This window comes from Apteryx mantelli, chromosome 2 (assembly GCF_036417845.1).
Source record: "Apteryx mantelli isolate bAptMan1 chromosome 2, bAptMan1.hap1, whole genome shotgun sequence".
NCBI lineage: Eukaryota > Metazoa > Chordata > Aves > Apterygiformes > Apterygidae > Apteryx > Apteryx mantelli.
This window is the reverse complement of record NC_089979.1, coordinates 89030258-89054064: the sequence shown is the minus strand read 5'-3', so window position 1 is coordinate 89054064 and position 23807 is coordinate 89030258. Positions and strand designations below refer to the sequence as shown.

The following is a 23807-nucleotide window of genomic DNA, read 5'->3' as shown; positions in this document are numbered from 1 at the left end:
AACAAATAACAACACTGAGAATAAGAATCATCAATGTGAGTGACTTATAAGCTAAAAGGTATGGATATAGGCACAGAGTTCAAGAAGCTGAGAAGTAAGACAAGACCTTCCTATGTAGTATAGCCTAAACAGCATAGTGTATCTAGCTGCATAATAGTATTTATAGTAATTTTACTATTAATTCTGAGAGAATTTTGCATAACATTTGCTCTTCAGTGTTCTCCAAAATGCACAGATTCATCATGCTAAATTTCAGAAAGAAAAGGGGGGAATATCTCCTGTATTCCTGCATTTTTCCAGAACCCCAGATCTCTAGTACTGCAGGCTCAGTATCAGTCCCCAAAATGGTGTCTGTAAATGGTGATGAACTGTGTTTCTGGAGTAACTGGCTCGCACTGAGGACCAATACCAGAGCCAAAGGAGGAGAAGGTACATCCAGCTCTGTAACATATCAGGGCCTGCAATTTTGTTGGTATTTGTATCCATAGCACCATTTCATTCTTTGCTTCTTCTACAAAGAAGACGGGCTAGAAGGAACAGGATTCACGCTCTCACCTGTTTGGAGCCATGCGTGCGGAAGCAGCAAGGGCAGGCTGCCCCAAGAGAAGAGCCATAGCTACAACACACACCAGAGATCCAGCCAGAAAGTTGAGTCAGCAAGTCAGGGTCCATTCTGGTGAGGGTAACCAGGGTCTGCCACAGACCACTGAGTGCCAGGCAAGTCCATAGTGATGAAGCAGGTCCAAGGTCAAGCCAGAAAGTCAGGTTCATGGGCCAGGGGCCAGGTCTGGATCAGTGAGGTACGTGGACAGGCACAGGCATGGCTGCAATGCAGCTGCAGTCTAGCTCAGGTGGGGAGCATGGGCAAGAGCCTCAATTTAAAAGCAGCTCTCCAGCAAAGGAGAGGCAGCCTTCATCAGGGCTTCTTGGGGCTCTTTCTTCCAAGCCTCCAGCTGCACTAAGGTATCCCCGAGCGCAGGCAGCCAAACCCCTGGGAGAGCAGGGATGTGTGCTCAGGGTCACAACATGATTTTGCATTTCATCAAAGCTTTCCCGTGCCATAGGAAATCATTACTGCTGGTGATTTTCCAGGCTCCTAAAGAGTCAGTGCCAAAGCTTTTAAAAGACTAGAAATGGAGCTAACAATAGAAACGACAGGCACTACTAGCATCAACCGCATCAGTGACCTAACAATTTTTGACATAACTAGCATCAACAACATGTGAATTTATTTGGAGTATTTCTCCTCTCCCCACCACCCTCATAGAAAACCACACCATGAAAAAAACGTGCACAAAGTTCACTCGCTGAGAATTACCTTGGGGTTTGACATCTCCATTGAACCTACAGTATTAAATGGCAAAATAAATGCACTGTTTGAGAAAGCAGTATTTGAAATGTGCATGACTTGAAAATTCCCTGTATGAATGACTTGCACAGGAACTAAGTCTGTGCATCTACTTCAGAGAGGAAGCCATGTATCCGTTCATGAAATACATGAGCTCACAGCAACTTAGAAATCTGCTGAGCATCTAGAGTGCATCCTGGAAGCCTGTGCATGGTGCCTCAAGGTCCAGTAAAGGACAATTCAACCCACACATTTTAAATTTATTTACTGTAATGTCCAAATTAAAAAAAAAAAAACTAAAGGAGATTTTCACATGCTTCGTTTGCTTCACTGTGACTTACAAAAAAAGAAAAAAAAAAAGACAATAATTTCAAGATGGAAAGACCTGTACAACTAAGGTTTCAAATGAAATCAGTGTTCCACCTAAGTTTCATAACTGGTTTGACTTTAGATATTGAACACTAACATCTCCATTCCTACTAAAATACAAAGACAATTATGCAGTCTTCTAATAAGATTTTTATTTCTTAAAATATTGGATTTAGGCAAGAGATATGTTTAATACATTTATTTAATAAATAAGCCAATTAACACACACTTCCAATCCCACCTATGGATTTGGCATAAAATTGAAAACAGCTTCTCCACTGGGGGATTTACATATGGCAAATGCACCAGAAATATTGGTTCTTTTTGTAACAGCCTCTTCTGCAGCAGCCCCCTGTTATCACAAATGATTAGTGGATCACTAAGATATATCACCTACTGGAGTCAGCAACAAAGATACAGTGGCATTTTAATGATTAAAAAAAGTGTGTTTGATATGTGAAGTCAGTAGAGTTCAACTAACTACAGGTGCTGACATTTCCCTCTGAAGATGAATTCCCACATGACAGGTTTCCTATCTAGCTGAGGAGACCAAAAGGCTGCAGCACATAAGTAAAAGAGGAGACAGGAAGAAAAGGACAACATATAAAAATCACAACATTGCAAAATTAGAGCAGAAACAAAGCTAAAACTGATGTCATAAAATTAATAACCTTGATGAAGATTGACTCAATTCTTCTGGTGTACTAGCACATGAAAAGAAAACAAGCAGTGTAATGGAACATTTTTCTTTCTCCCCACTGAATATAAGTCATGAACCAGATAGTAATGAATTCTAGCAGCTGTCAAATGCTTGATTCCCCATGCTACACAATCCAATTGCCCTCCAAGTGATAAAACAGGTGCAACATTATTCCATTCTCACCTTCTCTATTTAGGCAACAATCAAGCTAGAAACTATCAGCTAGGAGATAATCTTGGATCATCACCGTGATGGATATTAACTAATATGAATGATCAACTCAGTTTAGCTTTCCATAGACAAAAAATACCCATGCTTTGTATTTAACTGCTGAAGGTAAGCCCTGGTGCAAGCACAATTAACCACAGAAAAGTAACAAAGGTCAAATCAATTAATCTTTGTTCAAAGTAGAATTAGTAGGAAGACTAAATATTTACCATGAAAACAAACAAAGAGGTCAAAGGTAGTGCTTGAATCTATTTGCCAAACTAATTACTACTTTAAAATTTAGCCTTATAAGCCTATTGTACAGCTTTATTGATAACAATTTACTAAAAAGAATAATGAAGAATCTGTGACTTAGAAAACATATTTTTAAAAGTGACCCATCATATAGCTAACTACGTATAGATGCTTACATTTAAAAACAGACAAGAACTCTTAGAAACCTTTTTTAACACTATTTGACATCACACAGAAGTGCTACCCCACGCAGGATCCAGTGCTCTGGAGGCTGAAGGGTTCTAAGATCCACAGCAGCTATGTAATTCAGATCTGTTCTAACTGTTTTTTTGTAGATTGGACAAGAATACAGATGTGGATCTTTTGAAGCTGAGAAGACAGAAGAGACATGAAAATCGATGAAACTGGGTTGAACCACCAGGACCTTAAAGGTCTAGACACAAGGCAAATGTAAAATCTAAGTTACTCCTCTCATAAAGGATCAATTTCAAAAAATCCTGGCAAAACAGCACATAAGCAGGCTTTGCTATTGGAGAAGCTTTGCTCTCCAACAAGTTTCCAATTTTACATTCAACATTAGATATTCCTAACCTATTGCACATTCCTATTCAAAACACTTCCTATTGTATATGCAAAAAACACATTAAAAATACTGATTTATGGACATGTATAATCTAGATTGTTATCCTTCACCTCCCTAGTTTTCTTTCTATTCTCACAGACTTCTTCTGCCTCAAAGACTAAAATATCTTCCATCACCTCTCTCCATCTTTTACTTGCTTCTGTTAGTTCAGGCATAGCCTTGTCCAGAAAAAATGTATTTATATACATATATATAAATTTATATATAAGTATGTATAGGTGTATGCACACTGCAGAGATACAGTTTAGTGTTCCTCCTCAGAACTGTTACATTGACTTTTGAGGTGGGGGAAAGAGGTTATTCAGGTTCAGGTTTTGGGGCATCAGTTTATCGGTTGATTTGACCATCACCTCGAGCTTACTGCAATTTCATAACAACCCAGGAGCTGCATTCTGCAGCTATCCATGTTTCCAATACATATACTTCAGTTACGTAAGCACTCATATTGAATGTTTATCTAGCTCTTCAACATACCAATGAGAAAAATAGACTAACTTCATTTACAACTCACTTCAGTACCACACACTACCAATACACCAATATACAAAAGCAGCCCTTTTAGTTTCTAATGTTATGTTAATATTATCATTGGAGTAGACATTAGCATTATAATAATGTACGTGTTTGTACAGAGAATTATGACCTCTAATTGCAGTTAAAATTTACTGCCAATGGAAAACTAAATGCAAGTGTATTTGGCAGATGAGGCAGAGAACAGCTCATCTGTAATGGGTTTTCAGAAAGTTATTAACACCATTAAGACCAAAAGGTAATGACCAATCTAAAAATTAGGGCAAAAATTGGCTATTAACAATGAGCCTAGCAAAGGAAAAGCCAAAATATCTTTTTAATATGGGAAGCCTCCCCTATCAAAAAAGAAAGATTCAATATGTATACAGGAAGAGTGATAGCCTCATGAAATCCCTACACCCTAAATAGACTTTCATGCAGCTGAACAGAAGTTGCATTGATTCTATGAAAACCGCATCCTCTACAAGTTAGACACTTACTGTTATTCTCTGCATATATCCTTATAACCGGCATCGTCTCGAAGAGCACCTTGGGCTTAGATTCAACCAGTCTCATGTTTCTTCTGTCCCAACCAGCTCCTTCCAGATACAGCCCGTACACATAGACGCCTTCCAAAGGAGGCTTTGTGATGTCATCCTTCATCCATTTAGTGACCTCATTGCACAGCACTACGCTGTCAAGAGCCCATCCTTTGCTAGCTCGTGTTATTTCCTGCTCCAAACAGCAAGAAAATCTGGAGGTTACATTTTCAAGTGTGTGCAGAGCAATATTTCAAGTGTGTGCAGAGCAATATTTTAATTTTCTTTTTTATTAGAAACATACTTGCAGTGTATGGTCACAAGTTATCCTCTTAAATACAGAAGTTTTAACTTTTTCTGATGTCCATGTTTTCAATAGTTTGACCCCTGAGTGTCAGGGTGGTACTACATGAAAGCCTTCCATCCCTTTTTAGTCTTTCTGTTATATACAATAGTTTACGACCACAGCAGTAACCTAATAAGTGAATGCCAATGGTAACCGGTTCCTGTGAATGTGAACATTTTACAGCCTTTTACAGCATTAACTGCATGTGTTATATTTGAGTAAAATAGTCCCTATGACAAAAGCAAATGCATAATTTGCTGCATACTTTTGGGGGTTATCTTCTTTTTCTTACAGCTATAGTCCTCATTAACTGTTTTCTTACTCAGTTACAAAACTACATAAAGAGACTATCAAAAACCCAGACAACACTAGGACGCGGATATGTTCTAGATTCAAAGCATATTTCAAATTTAATCAATAATTACTTAATGCATTGGACAACACTCCTTTATCTTGCCCAGTCCCTTATTACCCCATGCCATTATGTTAAGCCAGATCTAAGTTTTATCTTGAGTTTGTAAATATTTTTCAGGATATTTATTCGAAGAAGTTGGAAGTAATTTGAAAAATGTTTGCCCCATACTGCAGTTACTTAGCTGCTTTAAATGAGTGAAACGGTTATAGGTCAATTATTATTCTGACTTTTCATCTTTCTCATTTGCATCCTTTCCACAAGCTTGGGTCCAAAAGAAAACCCCAGCTTAGGACTGTTTACTTGAAAGAAATGTCTTATTGTATAAATTCAAGGTTCTATGTCTGCAGCTTTAGTAAAGTAGTCACCCATTGGACCTTCATGTTGACATGCAAAAATTACAGTACCCAGGTCTCAGAGCAAGAGGGGAGATTATTTCCTTCTCTCAAAGTCTTCAGTGTTTCCTCCAAAACTTAGCTTTTGTCTGAGCTCCCACTGGATTCCCACCTGCGTATTCTTCCCAATTTGACAGAGGTTCCAGACAATTATTGTCTCTACTTTGTGTCCAAGTATGCCTATCAACATAGGTATTATTGGCTCCTCTTCATGCAAAAAATAGCTCACTTGTTAAATGCAACTAGCATGTTGAGCAAGCCATCACCAAGTCCACATAGGTACATTAATAGGTACATCAAACTTCATACTTTATATATATTAATAAAGAAAACTCTCTCATACTTAATGCAGAGAGACTGAGTCAACTACAGAACTGCAGAAGCGTAACAGGAGACTAACAGAAAAATAACTGTTCTGGCCAGTCTCCACTGGGCAAGGACTCAATACAGACCAAAGGGAGAAAAAAAAAAGGGAAAAGAAATTCATGGACTTCACACCTCTTACAGGCACACCTCAATGGTAAGATGATGTGTTACTTCTCCACCCTACCTTAATAATTTTCTAAAGTAGCTCCTATGTATTTGGGGCTGGGATCAAAGTAGGAAATATATTTTAATACGCTAGTGGTTGATAATGAAAAAGCATACATGGAGGAAGAATGCTTCACTCAAGAAATGTTGAACAGTTATGCAGTCACATATTTCCCCTGCTGATATAATGGAGCCATGTACATAACTCAGCCTTCATCATACCAATATATATTAATAAATAAGTACATCTAAGAATAAGCAAAAAGAGACTTTAAATACAATTTACCTGTCTCACTGCAGTTAAAAATCCTTGAGGATTAAAAAACCCTGTCATCCAGAAGCAATTTGGTCGGCTTTCAAAAATCCAATTGTGAAATTGGTGGTTTCTTTCTAGAAGCTCAGTAAACCAGAAACCAAGTGTGCTGGAAGCCCAAGATGCCTAAAAATGGTAATAGAGTGTTCATTTTTCACTTTTATTCAACAGTTTTTAAAACTTCATATTCATGTAAATAATAAGTAATTCTTCACAAGGTAATAAACAACAGCATGTTAGCAAAGCATATTTAAAGTTCCTATTTTATATGTGAAACCTTAGCCTGATGGGTAAATGTTGTGTCCTACTGAAATCTAAAGCAAATCCTTGCTTTGTTCAAGTTCATGCCTACCATTCCATTTAGACATACTTAATGTTTCCTGTGGTAATTGACTATTTTATTATATTTTTGCAAAATCAGCTCGCTGTTTGAACTAGGAAGAAATACTGTTGAGATGTCTTTCTATAGCCAAGGGCGTTGCATAAGGATACTAGGATTTCTTCTGAAGCAATTCAGCTATTACTGAAAGAAAAGTTAAGGAAAATTGAGCTTTGCCTATGTGAAGATTTATAACTTCTGTTTGAATAGCATCTGTTATGGTCTAGATTTTGTACCATGAAGAAACTTTGTAGAAAAATAAAAAATTAGAAATAAAAATAAAATAAAATAAATAAAAAATAAATAAAAATAAAAAATACAATAAAAATAAATAAAAATAAAAAATACAATACAATAAAATACAATAAAATACAATACACAGTTTGCACACATACAGGAAAGACTTAAAAGTATTCTATAAAACAAAATAAACATATAAAATACTATGCTTATTAGCTGTGCTTCAGATTCCAATGCTACAAATGAAGTTTACAGGTTATCTTTCAAAAATAGTTCCCTCTCACTAGATTTAACACTGGCATAATTATCATTTACTAATTACTATATAATTACTACTATAATTATCATTTACTTTTACATAAAGTGTTTTCTTTCCTTAACCCCCAACTGTGGTAGTAAATATTATAAGTTACGTAGCACAGAACGTATTTCTTCCCATCAGCTGCCATTAGCACTTCCAATTCTCCTTAAAAACAATCATTTTCTCCTTGCAATTTATGAGTGAAAAAGTGGAATAACAAAATTACATTCTTTAAACTAAAGAGAGATGTCAGAATTCAACCCATGGACTGACTATGAATATATTACAATGAAATCTTTTTATAGTGGAAAAAGCTAAATGCCTTCAAAAGAATAAGCTGGGTGACTGGATTATATCCTCAAATATAATCAAGTGTTGCCACTAAAATACACAGGAAGAGCTATCCTGCTACACCAGTAGGTTTAAAGCAAGCCCAACTCCATCTGAAGCTGGAAGAAAAAAAACACATTTTTCTGAGCACATCTATACATGTTTAACAACTCTAAGTTGTCCAGTGAGTAGGAACAAGTCCCAACATATGAAAAAACTATCACAAGCAGCTTAATAAAACATCATGCCACCTCTGTGCATCTGACAGTTCCTCTCTCTTTTCTTTGAGCCAGATAGTCAGCGTTTCATTTTACTCTGTCAATGTCTAATTATTATTGAAATATTTACTCTTACTCCAGTTTGGAAATAACACTGCTAACACAGCCAGGCTAGCACAATGCTAAAATACAAAAATTATTAGACTTTAATTGAAATTAAACTGCTGTAGTTAAGATCATAGCAATATCAACTATACCATACAATGCATACCAGCATGATCAAGACGATGCAAGTTCAGCAAAGGGCCGCTAAGATGATAAAGGACCTGGAGCATCTGACATATGAAGAGAGGCTGAGAGAGCTGGGACTGTTTAGCCTCAAGAAGAGAAGGTTCAGGGGGATCTTATCAACATGTATAAATACCTAATAGGAGTGAGTGAAGAAGATGAAGCCAGACTCTTCTCAGTGGTATCCAGTGAAAGGGCAGGAGGCAATGGGCACAAACTGAAATGCAGGAAATTCCACTTAACCATAAGAAAAAACTTTTTTATTGTGAGAGTGATTGCTGGAACAAGTTGCCCAGAGAGAATATGCAGTCTCCATTCTTGGAGATACTCAAAACCTGACCGGGCACAGTCCTGAGCAACCTGCTGGGGGGGGAGGCGGTTGGACTAGACGCTCTCTAGAGGTCCCTTCCAACCTCAACCATTCTGCATGGTTCCGTGATTATGAGTCTTAGTCTCAAAGAACAGCATCGGTGTAGTCCACTAGTATGGCTGCTATTTTTGAAAATCCATCATAGTGTTTGAAATTGTTCTCTTCTCTCTAGCCTTCTTTCTTGCCAATATGCAACAATCTGTTAAAGTGGAAAATGTCTGTAATTGTAAAATTCTTTTCTATTTTTAATCAAAAAAGAGGCCCTGTTTTGACTGTGCTTATTCCAGTCCAAATCCTACCTGAGCAGTCCTGTTTAACATCCACATTTGTATTTGAAAAATATCTTTACTATATGCCTGGCAGCTTAATCCAGCTCTGCAGAAATAAAAACCTTTTTTTTCCTTTTAAAAAATAAAAAAGAAAATAAACAAAACAAGTGATGTAGGAATCAAACTAATCAACACCTACTTTTTTCCAGCTAGCAGGAATTCTTCCATCATACATGCAGTCTAAAGCATCCCTCAGATTTTCACTCATGATAATTGTTCCGTCAATGGCAAGTTTTAGATCAGTTAGAGTGCTTCTCACCAAGGTAATAACCCTCTGCAGTTGAGCAACCTCTTGTCGCAAAAATATGTTCATAGGCTGAAATGGTCCCATGTTCTTTAGTTTCTCTTTTACCTGTAGGGAGAAAACCAAAGCCACTTGAACAGAAGTAAAAGCCAAAGATGGCTTTATGCCAAGGTTATGCACCAATACAATATTAAGATATAATACTTTTATTTAGGAAGTTATATGAACTGAGGTCAGTTCAGCATATTCCCCAAGTCCCCTGTATGATAGAAATAAAGGACTTGTTCCAAGAAAAATCTATGAGGCTGAGAGTGCCTATATTCATAGCCTACCTCCTGGTTTGCTCCTAACTCTATGAGCTAAGGTAATTTAAAGAGCAATTCCCCATTTCAAGGATTCCAGCTTTAATTCCAAAAGGCAGTTCCCAAGGATTCACTTTGAACTAACCAGTCAGAGTGATTACCCCAGCCACTTTGCTACAGAATGCTAGCGCTATTTATCAGAAATGTCTGGGAACTATCACAGTGCCAGCCAGTCTTGTATTCTAATACAACTTGCTAATATGTTTTTACTCAGAAGTGTTAAAGTTATCAAATTAGCAGCAACTGTATGGATATAAGTAGAAATTTTGTAATCTATACTGTCCTATTCGTAGGTGAAAAAAATTATATATATATTGAATTCTATATATTATAGCAACCCTTTTCTTAATAATATGCATAACTTTCTAAGTTTATTAGGATTTTTCTACCTATTTACTCTAACAAAAATAATAGAATTTAATTACTTCCACTATGTAAAAAAGTTCCATATTCACTTTTATTCATACAAACTACATTTCAATTTGTCATTTCACCTCTAATTTAAGACACCCAGGATCAGAGCTGATCTGCCCTAAAAGAGTTTTTCTAATCTTTATAGGTTAACTGTACAATGACACTATTTAATATATATCTTTATTAAGCCACACATCCATTGCTGGAGATGCTGAGTAGAACCTGAAGAGAGCTAAACTACCTACCAGAAGATTTAGCCCACCACTAAATCAGTATCCTCCTAAAACTGAGCAAGCTGCAATCCTTTGCAGATCTCAGACTTCTGGTTCAGCTTCTATGCTCTTTTGGAAAGTCATAAAACTCAGGCTTCTAGGAAGTCGGTAGGTCAGAAACTTCAGCAAGCACAAATTCAAAACAAAGATTTGTAACTCACCTGCTCAGGTAAAATGCACTGTCATAATTATGCCTTTTCAGGGAGAGAAGACTACATAATACAAAATGGACTACAGAAAATATAACAGGTGTAAGAAATAGGGAAAGTGTCTAGACTCATGAGCATAGCCCATACAGGGGAAAAAGAGAAAGGAGGCTTTCAGATCGAGCAAGCCTCCTTGTTCCTTCTCACATTTGTTCAGTGTCCTGACAGGACAAGTTCAGGGTTCCACAAGCCATCTAGCCAGGTATCAGGTCCTCAGGTCAACCTTCGTTAAAGCACATTGCCAAAGCCTAAAGGTAGAAGATTTCATTCTCCACGTGAAAGCGACAACAGAAAATTATCTAATTACTAAAGCTTCTTAATGCCTAAATGAGCAAGTGGCTGCTTTGAGAATCTGTTAAAGTTAGCCTTTGCACAAAACGTGGGCTTGAACTTTTTTCTGGTGACACATTGCATTGATTCACATCCATTTCAGAACAAAAGTGCTGGGAAATGCTTTACTAACCTCATAACCAAATATCCATGCTTTTTCATGCTTTTCATGCTTTTTTACGCTTTTGCAAATATACCGAAACATAAAATGTCAGCATTTTCCTGATGCAGGAAATACAGGAATCTTAACTACTTTACATGTATTTTCCTCTCATTTATTTGAAGTTCATAACCAGCCTCACCAGGGAAGCAAACTATACTGTCAGCATTCTCAAAGCCTGGGGCTCTCTAAGAACTATGGAAAGACCCAGATTGGGATTCTTTTTTTTTTTTTTTTTTTTTTTAAGTAATCAATACTAATTGTTCAAATTTCCAGCTGAACTGTAGTCTAGAGGATGGGGATACAATGTGCAGCAGATTGGCGTGTCCGTGTATCTTGTCATCAATAAGTGTTTTCTAACTGTAAGAAAACACTTTTACCTTCAGAGACATCCCATCTTCCAAAAAAATTGAAGGGAAAATGCTATTTCACAAAAGAGGTGCCTGTGAGACAGAAGGTGTCCATTATAAATAAAACCACATAGGCTACTAGGTGTTATGTGGATCCTGAGATACTAACACTAGGTTTCAACCAATGAAAGCTATCAAGCTTTTCAGCATCCAATTCAGTGAGGAAAAACATTCCCTACTAGAAAGTAAAGCAGCCTAAAAATATCTTGAGGATGTATGCTGAATCCCAAAGTAATACATATGTCAAAATTGTACTACTTTTAGGAGCGTTAACCCACTTGGAACATCAACTTAGTTCTTTAATACAATGTCAACAAGCTTAGCTGAAAAACTGATGACCTCCCATAGTGCAGATGACAACTTAAGCATAAGTGGTTTAATATTTTGAAAAAGCTATTACAACAGCTCTTCAATGCACATTTAGTGACTTCATTATAGATGTTAAGAGTCTGGTCAGGCCTTTTTAAAATATATTTTTAAAGTATTGTCTGTATGAATGAATTTAGAGACACTTTTAGAAAAATTAATGCCATTACTTTTTTGGTTTTTTAATAAGACAAAGTAAGAGGGAGTAAATGTAATCTCTGACAGAATTTCATTAACTCACTTCAAATGGTACATAATCAGCAGGAAGCTTCTCCAGCATATCATCAGCCAGTCTGGTTACAACTGCTTCTCGGGTTTCACCTCCTCCACCAGAGCTAACCTTGGGCTGTATACTGAGGATGATGTCCAAAACATCTTTGGAAAGTGTACTTTGGTAAGTGATATCAGCATTGGGATGCAAACCAAACACTTCTGGTGTGTCATAAGCAGGTAGACTCTACATAGTCAAACAAAAAAGAGCACAACTGGAGATGGATTTATTTGCTAACTATAAAAAAAAAAGAAAAAAAAGGATCACATTGTAAAGTAAGAGGCTTTTTTATTCTTTCATCCTGTACATCTCTTCAGACAGTCTTATTGTAAATAGCTTGCTGTGAGTTATTTATATCACAGCCCAAACCACACTGTACTTAAATTCATTTTTAATCTGTGTACAGTATTTTAAGTCAGATTATACTTTCATATCACTACCTTTTTTATTTCTGTGAGGCTGTACCCTGTGGCGGATGAATGGCACGGACTCAGGAGGGTTTGCGTCCTGAGACATTTATTGTTTATTTCTGAGCATATTTAAAAAGTTAGCTGCTCCAGTGGTTTCACAGACACACTTTGCTAAGCCAGTCATCATACAGATTATGTCACAGGTAGCCAATCATTACACCGATCACGCACGCAGCGGTCATGCCTTGTACTCTGCTACTTGTTTGGAAAGGCTGTCTCGCCTTTAACCTTGGTTCCCACTGGCTTCTGCTAGTTTATCTGTACTTTCTCAGGATGTATCATTCCCAGCTGCACCGGTGTCCTTGGGTACGTTTGTCTGAGGCTCCTGTTGCTTGCTACTTGCAACTTTCCACCAGTTTAACCCTGTCAAGAACCTCCACAGTACCCAATACCTTGACTCCATTCTATGTTCTCTTTAAGAACTGTATATCTTCAGGTACATCTCTCAAACAAATCAAATGGAAAAGAAAAGAGTACAGACATTACAATTATACCTATTTACTGTTGTAACTAACAGATATTTAGGCTGTTAGAAAGTAATAAAGAATCTGTGAGAATCCACAGAGAAGACAGGACACACAGGATCTCAGGAACTTGTGAGAAACTTGTGTGAATTGTTTTTTTCTGTTGAAAAGCTCATGCATTTACTAACCTGTATGTACTGAAGATACTGATCCACCATAGTACATCTGGGTATGCTGTATCCTTTGTAGAAGCAGAATTCTTGACTGAACATATTTTCACTGAACCAAACTTTTACAAAAGTGTTCATTAGTCTTTTGTCGTAGTCATCTGTCACACGGCCACCATATTGGATCTCACCTATCATGTAACAAACAGTACTCCAGGAGATCCCCTTAAACCAAGCAGAAAGCATTAACTTCAGCTAATTCTCTTCTCATTCATTTATGTCTTCCTTAGTAAGAACAGCTGATATACCAAGTCCTGCATCTCTGTCCCTCTTGAAATAAAGTTATTTTTTACTACTGTTGTGTTCCCATAATCCTGCATTCCTGCAACAACTTTAAGCACCCCTATGATTTCTTAAAATAGAAGTCATAGACAACTAAGTTCAACAGGCTATTCTAGCATCTGAGCAAGATGGATGTAGCTACTTTTTAATCATGCCTTCAACTTCACTAAAATACCAATTACAAAGTGATCTGCCACAGACGTCTATACTATAATCGACCATATGAAAGTGAGCAACGTAAGAGAAATTCTTACATGGTCTGTTAAGGCAACTTTCCATTTCTTTTTTGCTGTCACGATAACTTGGAGAAGCCAAGTCTTAAGGTTTTTAGTCGAAATGGATTTAAACAAAACAGTATTTAAAATACAGTTACCCACTTTTAATTATATGACATAATTAAAGTTGTAAAGAAGGTCTATATTATAACATGTTTATACTTCTTAAGTTTTGGGGGGAGAGAGATTTTGTTTTGTTTTGTTTTTATGCACAAGTTAATATAGATGGTTAACATGCCCAGGATTAAAAGTCTAATTTAAGCGAGCTGCTTAAACCACCTTCCCCCAAAAAATGTTAATTACCTTCTTGATATCCATGCCATCCAAGTGGTTTTGAATGAACTGCACAGTGGCATTGAAATCGGCTTGGTTAAACTCATAGGGTATGTTCCAACCCAGAGATCCAAACTTGCGTCTTTCTTGAACAGTGGAGTGCAGAAAGGCTACAGCATACAACATAGGTTTCCACTGTGCCATGTTAGTGACATCTAGTAAATCCTGGCTGACACCTATTGATTATAAGTGGGCTTTATAAAAAACACAGGAATAGTATTTTCAAAATTACTTCAAATCAGTACTAAAACACCACTCTTGGAGATATTCAGGTGAATTCCAGTCTCTTCCAAGAGGAAATTATTGCTCTATGAAGTATTCTATTCTGGAGGCAGAGTTTATTGCCTATTATTGGGTAGCAAAAATTAAAAGAGTAAACTTCAGACAAATTCAAACCCTCAGTTTTCTAATGGTTGAATTCACATAAGTTGCTTTCTCCACAGACTCTTTGATTATAGACCTTCTTCACTGCATCCAATGTGAAGAGCATTTAACAGTCAGCTCTTTATAGAGTCAAAAAGATTAACATGTGTTTTTTCTATCAAAAGAGACAAGGAGCTTAACAATTTAAACTGTTTAGAAGCATTTCAACTGAGCTATTAGAATCCAATATTTGAGAAAAGAAAAATTATTTCTGTTTTCTGCTATCCAATTAGGGCATCAGAACTTCAGTAGATCTTCCCTTTCTTTTAATTTTCCTCAACTTTTAGCTCAAACCAAGGATCAAGCTGTGCCCTGGCACTGATGTGCATGGTTGTTCATACTAGTTTATAGGTACTATCAGTAGCTACAACATGACCACATGATAGCATCAGAAAGTGCAAAAAATAGCAGCATTTAATTTTGAATCATTACTATTCTCACACTCCACACTCACCACCGTATGTTCGCTTTAGTCCAGCTCGGAGTCCTTGTGGTGGTTCATTGGTGAATTTAATAGACATTTGAAGAAGGGTGATTGGGAACTGTTTGTGAATTTCAGTTGTCATCCACAGACGAAAGCCTTCATGGACAGTCTCTGTCTCTATTATAGTGTCCATCAACTCATCCAAAAAGTCAAGTCCGAGGTGGCAGTTTTGCAGAAGTGCCCAGCCTCCCTAGTGTAAAACAGCAGAATATACTCAGTCATCAATTGTGTTTGCAAACTGAAAGCACTAAAATCACTCTTCATTTATAATGCAAATTAGGAACAAAGCCATCATACCTAAGCTATAGTAAAATATACTATATTCAAGTGCTTGTGAGAATTGTTAAAGGAAGGAATCCTCCAGTCAATTTTGCACCATTGGCTTACCAAAACAAAACCAAAGCCTTAAGCAATATTTCCACATATATCTGAAAATGGAAACCAGTATCCGCAGTAATGGTATATGTGCAATTAGCAAAATATTTTTTCTGCAAGAGAAAGCTCAGCTAAGCCAAGCTGTGGGCTGGTCCTTTTGTGGGGCTTATTAGCTTGTTTGGTTTTGTATTTTTAATCATCTCAGCAGGAACTCCTTATTTGTCCAATCTGGTCTTTTCAAGTAGTCCCTCTGCAGAATGCACCTTTCTTTCTCAATTAAATAAGTTTAAAATATGTCTGGATGTGGTCACAGACCCGATAAGCACATACATAGATGAATCTTACTTTTTAGTTACACCCATAATTCCACTAGTCCTTGATAAGGGAGCTCAAAAATAACTCTGTAAACAGAGCAAGCTGCTAAGCCTGGTTTCTCACAAGGGCCACAGGCTTGGAATCAACCTACATACATAGTGTTAATCTACTGCTATCAAACATAAGTACTGCACTTCATTAAGATGTTTCACATACCTCTTCATTAAGAGGGTATGTGAGACAGTGTGGGGAAATAACTGCCTTTTTCTTAAATAAATGAAATAAGCTCTTTCCCTTTATCTTTTGTATATGGTTCTTCTCACCTGCTCTGCTAATTAGCCGGTAATGTGAAGGTGTCAAATGTGAATCTGAGGCAAAAGTCAGAGGAAAATACAGACAGGGAAGAAGTTCATAACTCAGGAATACAAGAAGGTTAACCTGTTCACATCAGCAGGCATAGCAGTACTATCACTCAATAGGCAAAGCATGTTAAATTGGAACATCTCAGGTTTTCTTTCTCATATAGGAAATTTGATTCTTTAATTATTATGTGTTCTACTTGTGTAGGAAAAAAAAAAAAAAAAAAAGCCTGTGCTATCAGATTGTCCATCCCAATTCGAAATTCAGACTACAGCAATACAAAATGCTTTGTTATAAAGCTTCAGTTTTCTCGAGGTTATGTAACAATCAATAATATATATGGAATTCATCTTCATTTTATAAACCATGCTTGTATTACTAAAAATACAAAGAAAAAAGATGTGAAGTGCTTTTTGATGCATATTTAGTATTTATGCAATCCAAATAATTTATAAATTTAGACATGCTCATCAGTCACAACCTACAGCAAAAACTCCATTAAATAGGAACAATATTGATGTTTGCACATCAAAAAGTTTGCATTGGCCAATTTAAAGACTGTGAAAGTACAGTTCTGTTGTTTAGGACACCTCTTCAAACAAACAAATATATGTTCTTGCATCAGCATTAACCACATACAAACAACTTTATTTCATGACAGGGCTTTCATTTATAACCATCCAATATAGATACACAAACAACTCTGTTTTTGCCTCTTACATGCGCCATTGTCTGCTGCAGAAGTTTATGGGCATGGACTTCTTGTCCCTGGCCCATGGAAACATAACGTGTTTCTGTCTTCAGTCTTTTTCCCAAAGCAATGATTGAGTCAGTAGGATCAGAGCCCATGGAAAGAAAGCATATAAGAGGAGTACGTGGATCTGACTCTTTCCATGTCTTCTCCAAGTCCAAAATGAATCCTTCTGCATATTTCTCCCCCATAGTGTCAATGATGTATTTTCTTGCCTGTATTAAAAGGGGTAAATCTGAACTTGCTACATAATCATTTAATATTGTTTTCTTCCAAGTGTAAACACTAAACGTAAGTAAACCAAATAGCAAAGGTTGCTCTAAGTTTATATCAGAAGTGCACACATGCAATGAATTTACTTTTACATGTTAACATAACACAATGCATTTTAAATGCTTTATTTTTTACAGCCTAACATGATCTGTTAAAACTTATAAAATAATTATTCTACTATGTATGTATTGTTGCATATATTATGTATTACATACAATACCTATAATTATAATATAAGAAAAATAATAACCTTATTAATTATTAAATTATTAAAACCTTCAGAAAGCTTTTAATCTTTTAAGGATGTTATCTCCATTATCTAACATGAGAACTAAAACAAAAACAAAAAAACACTCTGAGCTTAAAAATCTAACTTTCATTTCCAAATGCTACAAAAGGAGAGAAGGGCAGGATAGAAGATATGCATCAAAGGTTTAGGAGGTCTTTTACATCTTCATGCTTAAACAAATAATGAATTAATAGTAATAATGATCAAAATAGCTGTTGCTAAGTTCTAGAGGAACAGGTAAGACCATCTCTGGTATTTCTTATTTATTTATTTCAAAAGTTATTAGATTAGTGTTTCTTATTACTAAGAAATATAACAGGCTCTTTTCAAACAGTCTGAGATAATTTTTTTTGTGTTCTTTCTCAGTACCTGTACTTCTGACTTCTGACTGAGTAATAATGCCTTTAACAACTCTGTGTTACATCTCAGAGACAAAAGATATGCAGCATTTAGAACCTGATAAACTATCAGTCTTCAGAAAACCAGAAAGAGTATCTTGTCCCCATTTACAGAACTGAGGGAACATGAATTTTGTGTGACTGGTTTCAGACACACAGCACACATCTGAAGTATTCATTACATAGCAGCATTTAAGCTTCTGTTGACTGCACCTACACCAATAAGTGCTCAGACTTTCTCCGAATCCAGTCACAATGTCTGAAGTTTTGCATCCATGAAATGAATATCACACAATTAGGGATGAGTTTTGCTTCAGTAAATTGCCTGCCATCACACTGGAATTGTCAACAACTGCATCATTTTTCTTCTCTTGCCATTGGAGAAGCACATAAAGATAAAAATAGGTTCTTAGAGGTGGACATTTTTAAAAATAGGTCTTACCACTGATTAAGCTTTAATTTTATATTTCTATCCTTTTTACATAAATGGTTTGAAAATAAAAATTTTAAACAGACTATCTTATAGATTTTTCTAAGGTGGGTCTAATAATTTTTCCATGCAAGAAATAGTTCTTCAGTTAAATTGTTTTCATGTTTTATTTTCCCTCAGCCTACCAAGATCATGAAAAGATTTACTTCAGCTGAATATCATGATACTTCTACAATTCCAGTGAGTAATACTAGCAAGGACAGCCAAAAATACCTTCTGAACTGATATGGCAGAACTGGACAAACAAACAATTTTCCAGAGAAAATCCTATCTCCACAATAAAAGCAGTGGCTCATATTCCTTCAGTATATTGAAATCATTTTACTAACAATGCCCCTGCCATGAATGCATAAATTTCTGTCTGAAAAGAATTTCAGAAAATTCAATGTAAAGGTCCATTACAAAAATAGTTTTAGCATTAAACAAAAAAGTAATGAACTGTGATCCTGTAATAGTTATTCCAGTGAAACCTAAATAGACTATGTCTGCTATATAAATGTACCTGAGCTATGGTCCTGTCAGGGCACCAAGATCTAATAAGAAGAAGACGTCTAAAGCAGTCCAGGGATTGACCATAACCACTAGGAACAAGTTCTTCTTCAGGATTCTCACTATCAAACCAGATTTTCCACTGTTTCTCTGCTCTGGAAATCTGCAATTATACCATCAAAGGAGTAAATCTCACTAAAAAGACAAGTCATATTTCAACAGCTACCAGCTCACAAACTTTTAATGAGGGTCACAGACAGATTTAGCAAGGCTATTAAAAAAGACAGAATAAGCTTTCAGATTTTTAGTACAAAATTGTACTAATCAGTGATGCCCTTAAATATTCATATTCTGAAAAAATGGGCTACTACTAAGTATTTTCCATTAACAATATAATGGCATAGCAAGGTCAGCACACAGATAACTAGGTTGTTAGCTTTGATAACACTAGGTACATCTGCTCCTCACATGACCGTAAATGTATACCAAATGCAATTTACTTCCTCCATTAACTACAATACACTTAATGTCCATTAAGACTGTTCATACAGGTATTGAATTTACTGAGTACTTCTTCCCTCAGCCTTACTTCATGTAAACAGAATAATATTGGAATAGACATGATAAAATGTAGTCTAAGAAAGCACAACAGGGATGCAAGAAAGTCTAAAAACCTTCGGGAAGAAGAGTCAAGCTGCATTATGCAAGCTGAATAATGGCAAGGTGTATGCCTATCTGGGAAGTATTATAATTGTATAGTGTGAAACTTTCTACCTTTTTCTCATTTTACTGCTTTTTTTCAGTGTTTTTGTCAATACAGATTGCTAAGCAGTCAGGGCCGCTACTCACAACCTTTGGTCTATCACTTTCATTCTGTTTTATAAAATAAGCTAGTTTTCTGGCTCCATGCCTTGATCCTCACCAGATGATCACTCTTAAAAAAGAGAGTGCTTTTAAAAAGCTGTTACTTACTTGGTCAAGAATATCTGAAAATTGTCTAAGCTTACTGAGCTCCACCAAGTTCAGCCAAGTCATATCCAAGATCCATTTAGCTGGCTTGGGAGGACAAGCTTTAAGGTCCAGGGAAGCACCGCCTGCAAAAAGTAGGGATCTAGCTATAATTAGAACTGTCAGAGACGCCCAAAAGACAAAAAAAATAGGGCAAGTTTGGAGAGTATAAGCTAGATACTGCAAGACTATTCCATACAACTGAGAAGTCTTCCGAGTCTGGAGAAAGACTTTTCTTAATAAATAAGGATAGTCATAAAGAAATTTCTGAGTAGGTAACAGGCAAAGTTTATTTTCAAGTCTTATTTTTCATCCAACTTTAAAACATAACATTTTTTAATTCATACAAGCTTCCTATCAAAATTTAAATTTATTTTTGATTGTAAAAGAATAAACTTGAGCTTATAAGAAAAAAATTAAGAAGCTCAGCTTTTTAGTTCAATTTGTTGTTGTTGTTAACGATGTAGATAAAGTAATAATGTAGCCTATGTGTACGTTTACCTTCTTTGGACTTCAACTCAAACTAAAAGAAAGCAAACATGAAATTAAAAAAACAAGAGCTATAAGAATCAAGATTTGTAAACATAAGAATGCAGGGATTTTGTGCCTTAAAAAGTCAATCCATCTATGGTTAAGTAAAGCTTACAGTTTGGCAAATTTGTTTACTATGCATCTTACGCTTAATCTTTGTTAACCAGCTTCTCTCTTGAGGACTTACTTAAATATTTATTTGTGCAGAGTGTCTCAAAATAAATGTTTGCTGGGAAATGCACATTTTAAGAAATGAAGAGTTTCTGAAGATTCAACATGGAAAAATTAACAGTCATAATCAAAAAAATAACTGTTGCCTAGAGAATTAAGTATCTTGCACTCTTGGAGAACATTGGAAAAGTAATATTAAGTGCCTCCAAGCTTTTCAGTGAACATGCACAGTGCTTGCATACAGTTAAAAATAAAGCCATGAACTTGTCATGTTCAGCTAAGACTTTCATATTGTTATAAAGGGTTAACACCATTTTCAGTTCCTATTTGCTTGCCAATCCTCCTGCAATTACCAAATAAGCTAAAAGTAGTTTAGCATAATAACCTTTCAAAGACAAACCACATACCCAATGGTATTCAGACAGCAGACAAATATTAGCTGAAAGGATACTAAGCAATTCTGCTTTTTAAATTCTCACAATTCTCAAAGCTAAGCTATCAAAACTCAATGTGTCCCTGTAAACTAAATCTACCATATGATGTTGTCTGTCACCAAAAGAGAATGATAAACATATTCTTTCACTTGACTGACTTCTCATGTGCAGAATGAAGTAGCAGGTTGGCTAGGAGATACAACCACAGCTCATAGTTTTTCTACAGTAATATATACGCTCTACTTAAAATTGTTCAGTGGCTCCGACCTTTAATAAGTGTAAGAAATTCTTCATGCTTCACTCTGTTTCTCTGTATATCAATCTTCAAGGTAAGTAATAATGTGAACAGAAATTTGTGCTCTTCATAGAGTCCTCGGGCAGCATATTTGAACACTTCATATGTCATATGTTCAATAATATTAGTAATCCTCTTGCTAGTTACAGGGCTCTTGGTAGATCTGTTGGAAGTAAGGTTTGCAGTTGAATTGAATGTCTGTTTGGATAGGCTTTATGAAAGAGAGTACTATGTAAAGACAAAAAGCCCTAGTTGAGAATTCTGAAAATATTAAAAATAAATAGATCACAAAGACATAGTATCAGACAGCAAACTGGCAACAACTTTCAGACTGAAGCAACAACAAAAAATTCCTTTCTAGTTAAGTCTTTCTGCAGAGCTGAAAATTCACTCGGTATAATGGTTTTAATTAGCTAATAACTTTTCAAGGACTGTAAGTAAATATGAAGGTTCTTTGCCTTGGTAAATATGAAACAAAAGCTTATGGGTATTTAAACTGGCAATTCCTGTCAAGATTGTAACAAGCAACACCCCTCTTTGTGGTATTAGTTTACAACAAATCTTTACAGTACTAGAACCACATTCAGGACTGAATAAGTACAAATGATACTTCTGGTTAGCCAAATTACCTGGCTAGCGAGCGGTCAAAGAGCCCCAGAAACTGCCGAAGTGAAGTCTGATACATCGCATTGACCATGCTCATCTCAGTAATAAGGAAGTATAAGATGCTGCCTCGAGTTGCAACTGAAAGAGGAAACAAGACTGTGTTCAAAGTAGAAATGCGGAACAAAAGACTATAACTTCATAGCCAGTACATGGATTTTAAGAATATTAATACTAACTCAAGATCTTTGAGTTGCTCCATTCTTTACTGTCCAGAAAAATAACTAAAATACTATTTTAATCCTCATTTATACAACAGCAGAAAAATCTTTTCTGTAATTAATGCATATTATATAAAATCCAGTTTGCAAATATGAGCATCTCTGGAAAGCAAAAAGATGCTGTATTGGGATACACAAGTCATCAGTGATACATATAAAAAATCTGTTGGTTTGAAGCACTGTTTGAGATCCAAACAAACTTCTCATGCAGACTTTTACAGGAGTCTTATAAAAGCCAAATGGACTATATTGATTAAACATACTCAGCACTGATTTAACTTGCTCACTTTCAGCAGCCAATTCTATTGTTTTTAAATGCAACAGTTTTACAAAATCTGCAATGATTTAAGCAGGTATAATTTTTAATCCTAAAAAGCACTTTTTTCCCAATTTTTTCACATTTTCACTTCTCAGTTAAAAAAAAGAAAAAAATAATGATGAAATTTGTTGACTATAACATAAGGATCCATGGCAGGAAACACAAAGTATTCATCAAAACAGATTCAAAGCATTTACCATTATACAGTCCCCTAAAATAATGTCAACACATTAAACTCAATGTGTCTTCAGATATAATGCAAAAATCAGGTTTCACCCTAAACACTGGTCTCATTGCCAGGCCATAAAAAAGCGTCTGAGAAGGTCACTGAGAAACAATGATCAAGTTTTCCCAAGTTTCTTCTCCAATAGACTTGATGGACTGGTACCCTCAAATATAGAGCAGTGGGAAGTCTTGGGACAGAACAGATCACTCCATTTTATAAATCTCACGTGAAACAAAATACTGACTATTTTCTCCACCACAGTTCAATATGCCATTTCCTAGATCCACTTTATTTACAGAAAAACACAGCTCCCTCCCACCCATTACGGTCTTCCTGTTTTCATCCTGTCATTTCTCTTGCTCTAGGTGTTGCTCTTTTAACCACATGCTCCAGTCATTAGTCTTTCATCACTACCTACAATTGCCCTCACCAGGTCTGTACTCTTCACGGGCTGAGTTGATCTGTACTTCAGTTTCAGCAGAAATTTTCAGCTTCTGTGTTACCTCCTCAGCAGTCGTCTTAGTGTTACTCAATACAATTATTAGACTCTCATCTTCTGCCAGAGAACCCTTAGTGCTTGTAAGTCGGAACAAAAGGTTATCTTCTAGCTCTTTCATCCTCCTTTTGTTTATAGTCACATCTTCCATAAGATCTGTTCTTTCTTTTTCTAGTTCCTGTTGCAATACATGGTAATATTTGAAAAACACGCAAGCAATCAAAAGCAAAACACAACTTGAATTACCAAAGATATTTAATTTTAAAAGTACCGATCCTACTGAAGCAGTGTAGGTCAAGAATAACTGCACCAATCTGGGGGAAAAATTCCAGCTTTACAATGGTATTTCTGACAGTAGTTCTATTACAAGGTTTCTAAGCATGCTATATAAGCATGTATTAAGAAAAAATTTCAACAAATTCTGTGGACCATGCTGGTGTTATGACCTAATAGATCTAGAAGTTCAGAATAATAAGTATTTTTCTTCTCTTTCCATTTCTTGTTTCTGCAACCACCCTTCCAAGAATAGGTTTTTATTTCATTCCATCTAGTGTTATCTTCATTTATGCACTGTTTTCCAATCACCATATCACGGTATCAGTTTCAAAAGTGACATTACAAACAACATACCCTATTGAAAATACAGTCTGAGTAACAGCAAGCATCCCTAGTCAACATTCAAGCATC

At 36.0% G+C, this 23807-nt stretch overlaps 1 protein-coding gene across 1 annotated transcript in view; it reads right to left on the bottom strand.

The window, feature by feature from the left end:
• Positions 1-1853: 1853 nt before the first annotated feature.
• The window catches only part of DNAH5 (dynein axonemal heavy chain 5), a 181319-nt gene continuing 159365 nt past the window's right edge, over positions 1854-23807 (bottom strand). The window contains exons 66-79 of the mRNA XM_067291003.1: positions 23055-23298; positions 21825-21939; positions 21168-21358; positions 19729-19850; positions 18770-18919; positions 16787-17032; positions 14987-15206; positions 14080-14285; positions 13181-13384; positions 12029-12244; positions 9163-9375; positions 6542-6694; positions 4533-4764; positions 1854-3248 (exon numbers count right to left, since the gene is read on the bottom strand). Of these exons, the coding sequence (XP_067147104.1) occupies positions 3097-3248; positions 4533-4764; positions 6542-6694; positions 9163-9375; positions 12029-12244; positions 13181-13384; positions 14080-14285; positions 14987-15206; positions 16787-17032; positions 18770-18919; positions 19729-19850; positions 21168-21358; positions 21825-21939; positions 23055-23298 (2664 nt within the window). The 3' untranslated portion in view covers positions 1854-3096. The remainder of the gene's footprint in view (positions 3249-4532; positions 4765-6541; positions 6695-9162; positions 9376-12028; positions 12245-13180; positions 13385-14079; positions 14286-14986; positions 15207-16786; positions 17033-18769; positions 18920-19728; positions 19851-21167; positions 21359-21824; positions 21940-23054; positions 23299-23807) is intronic.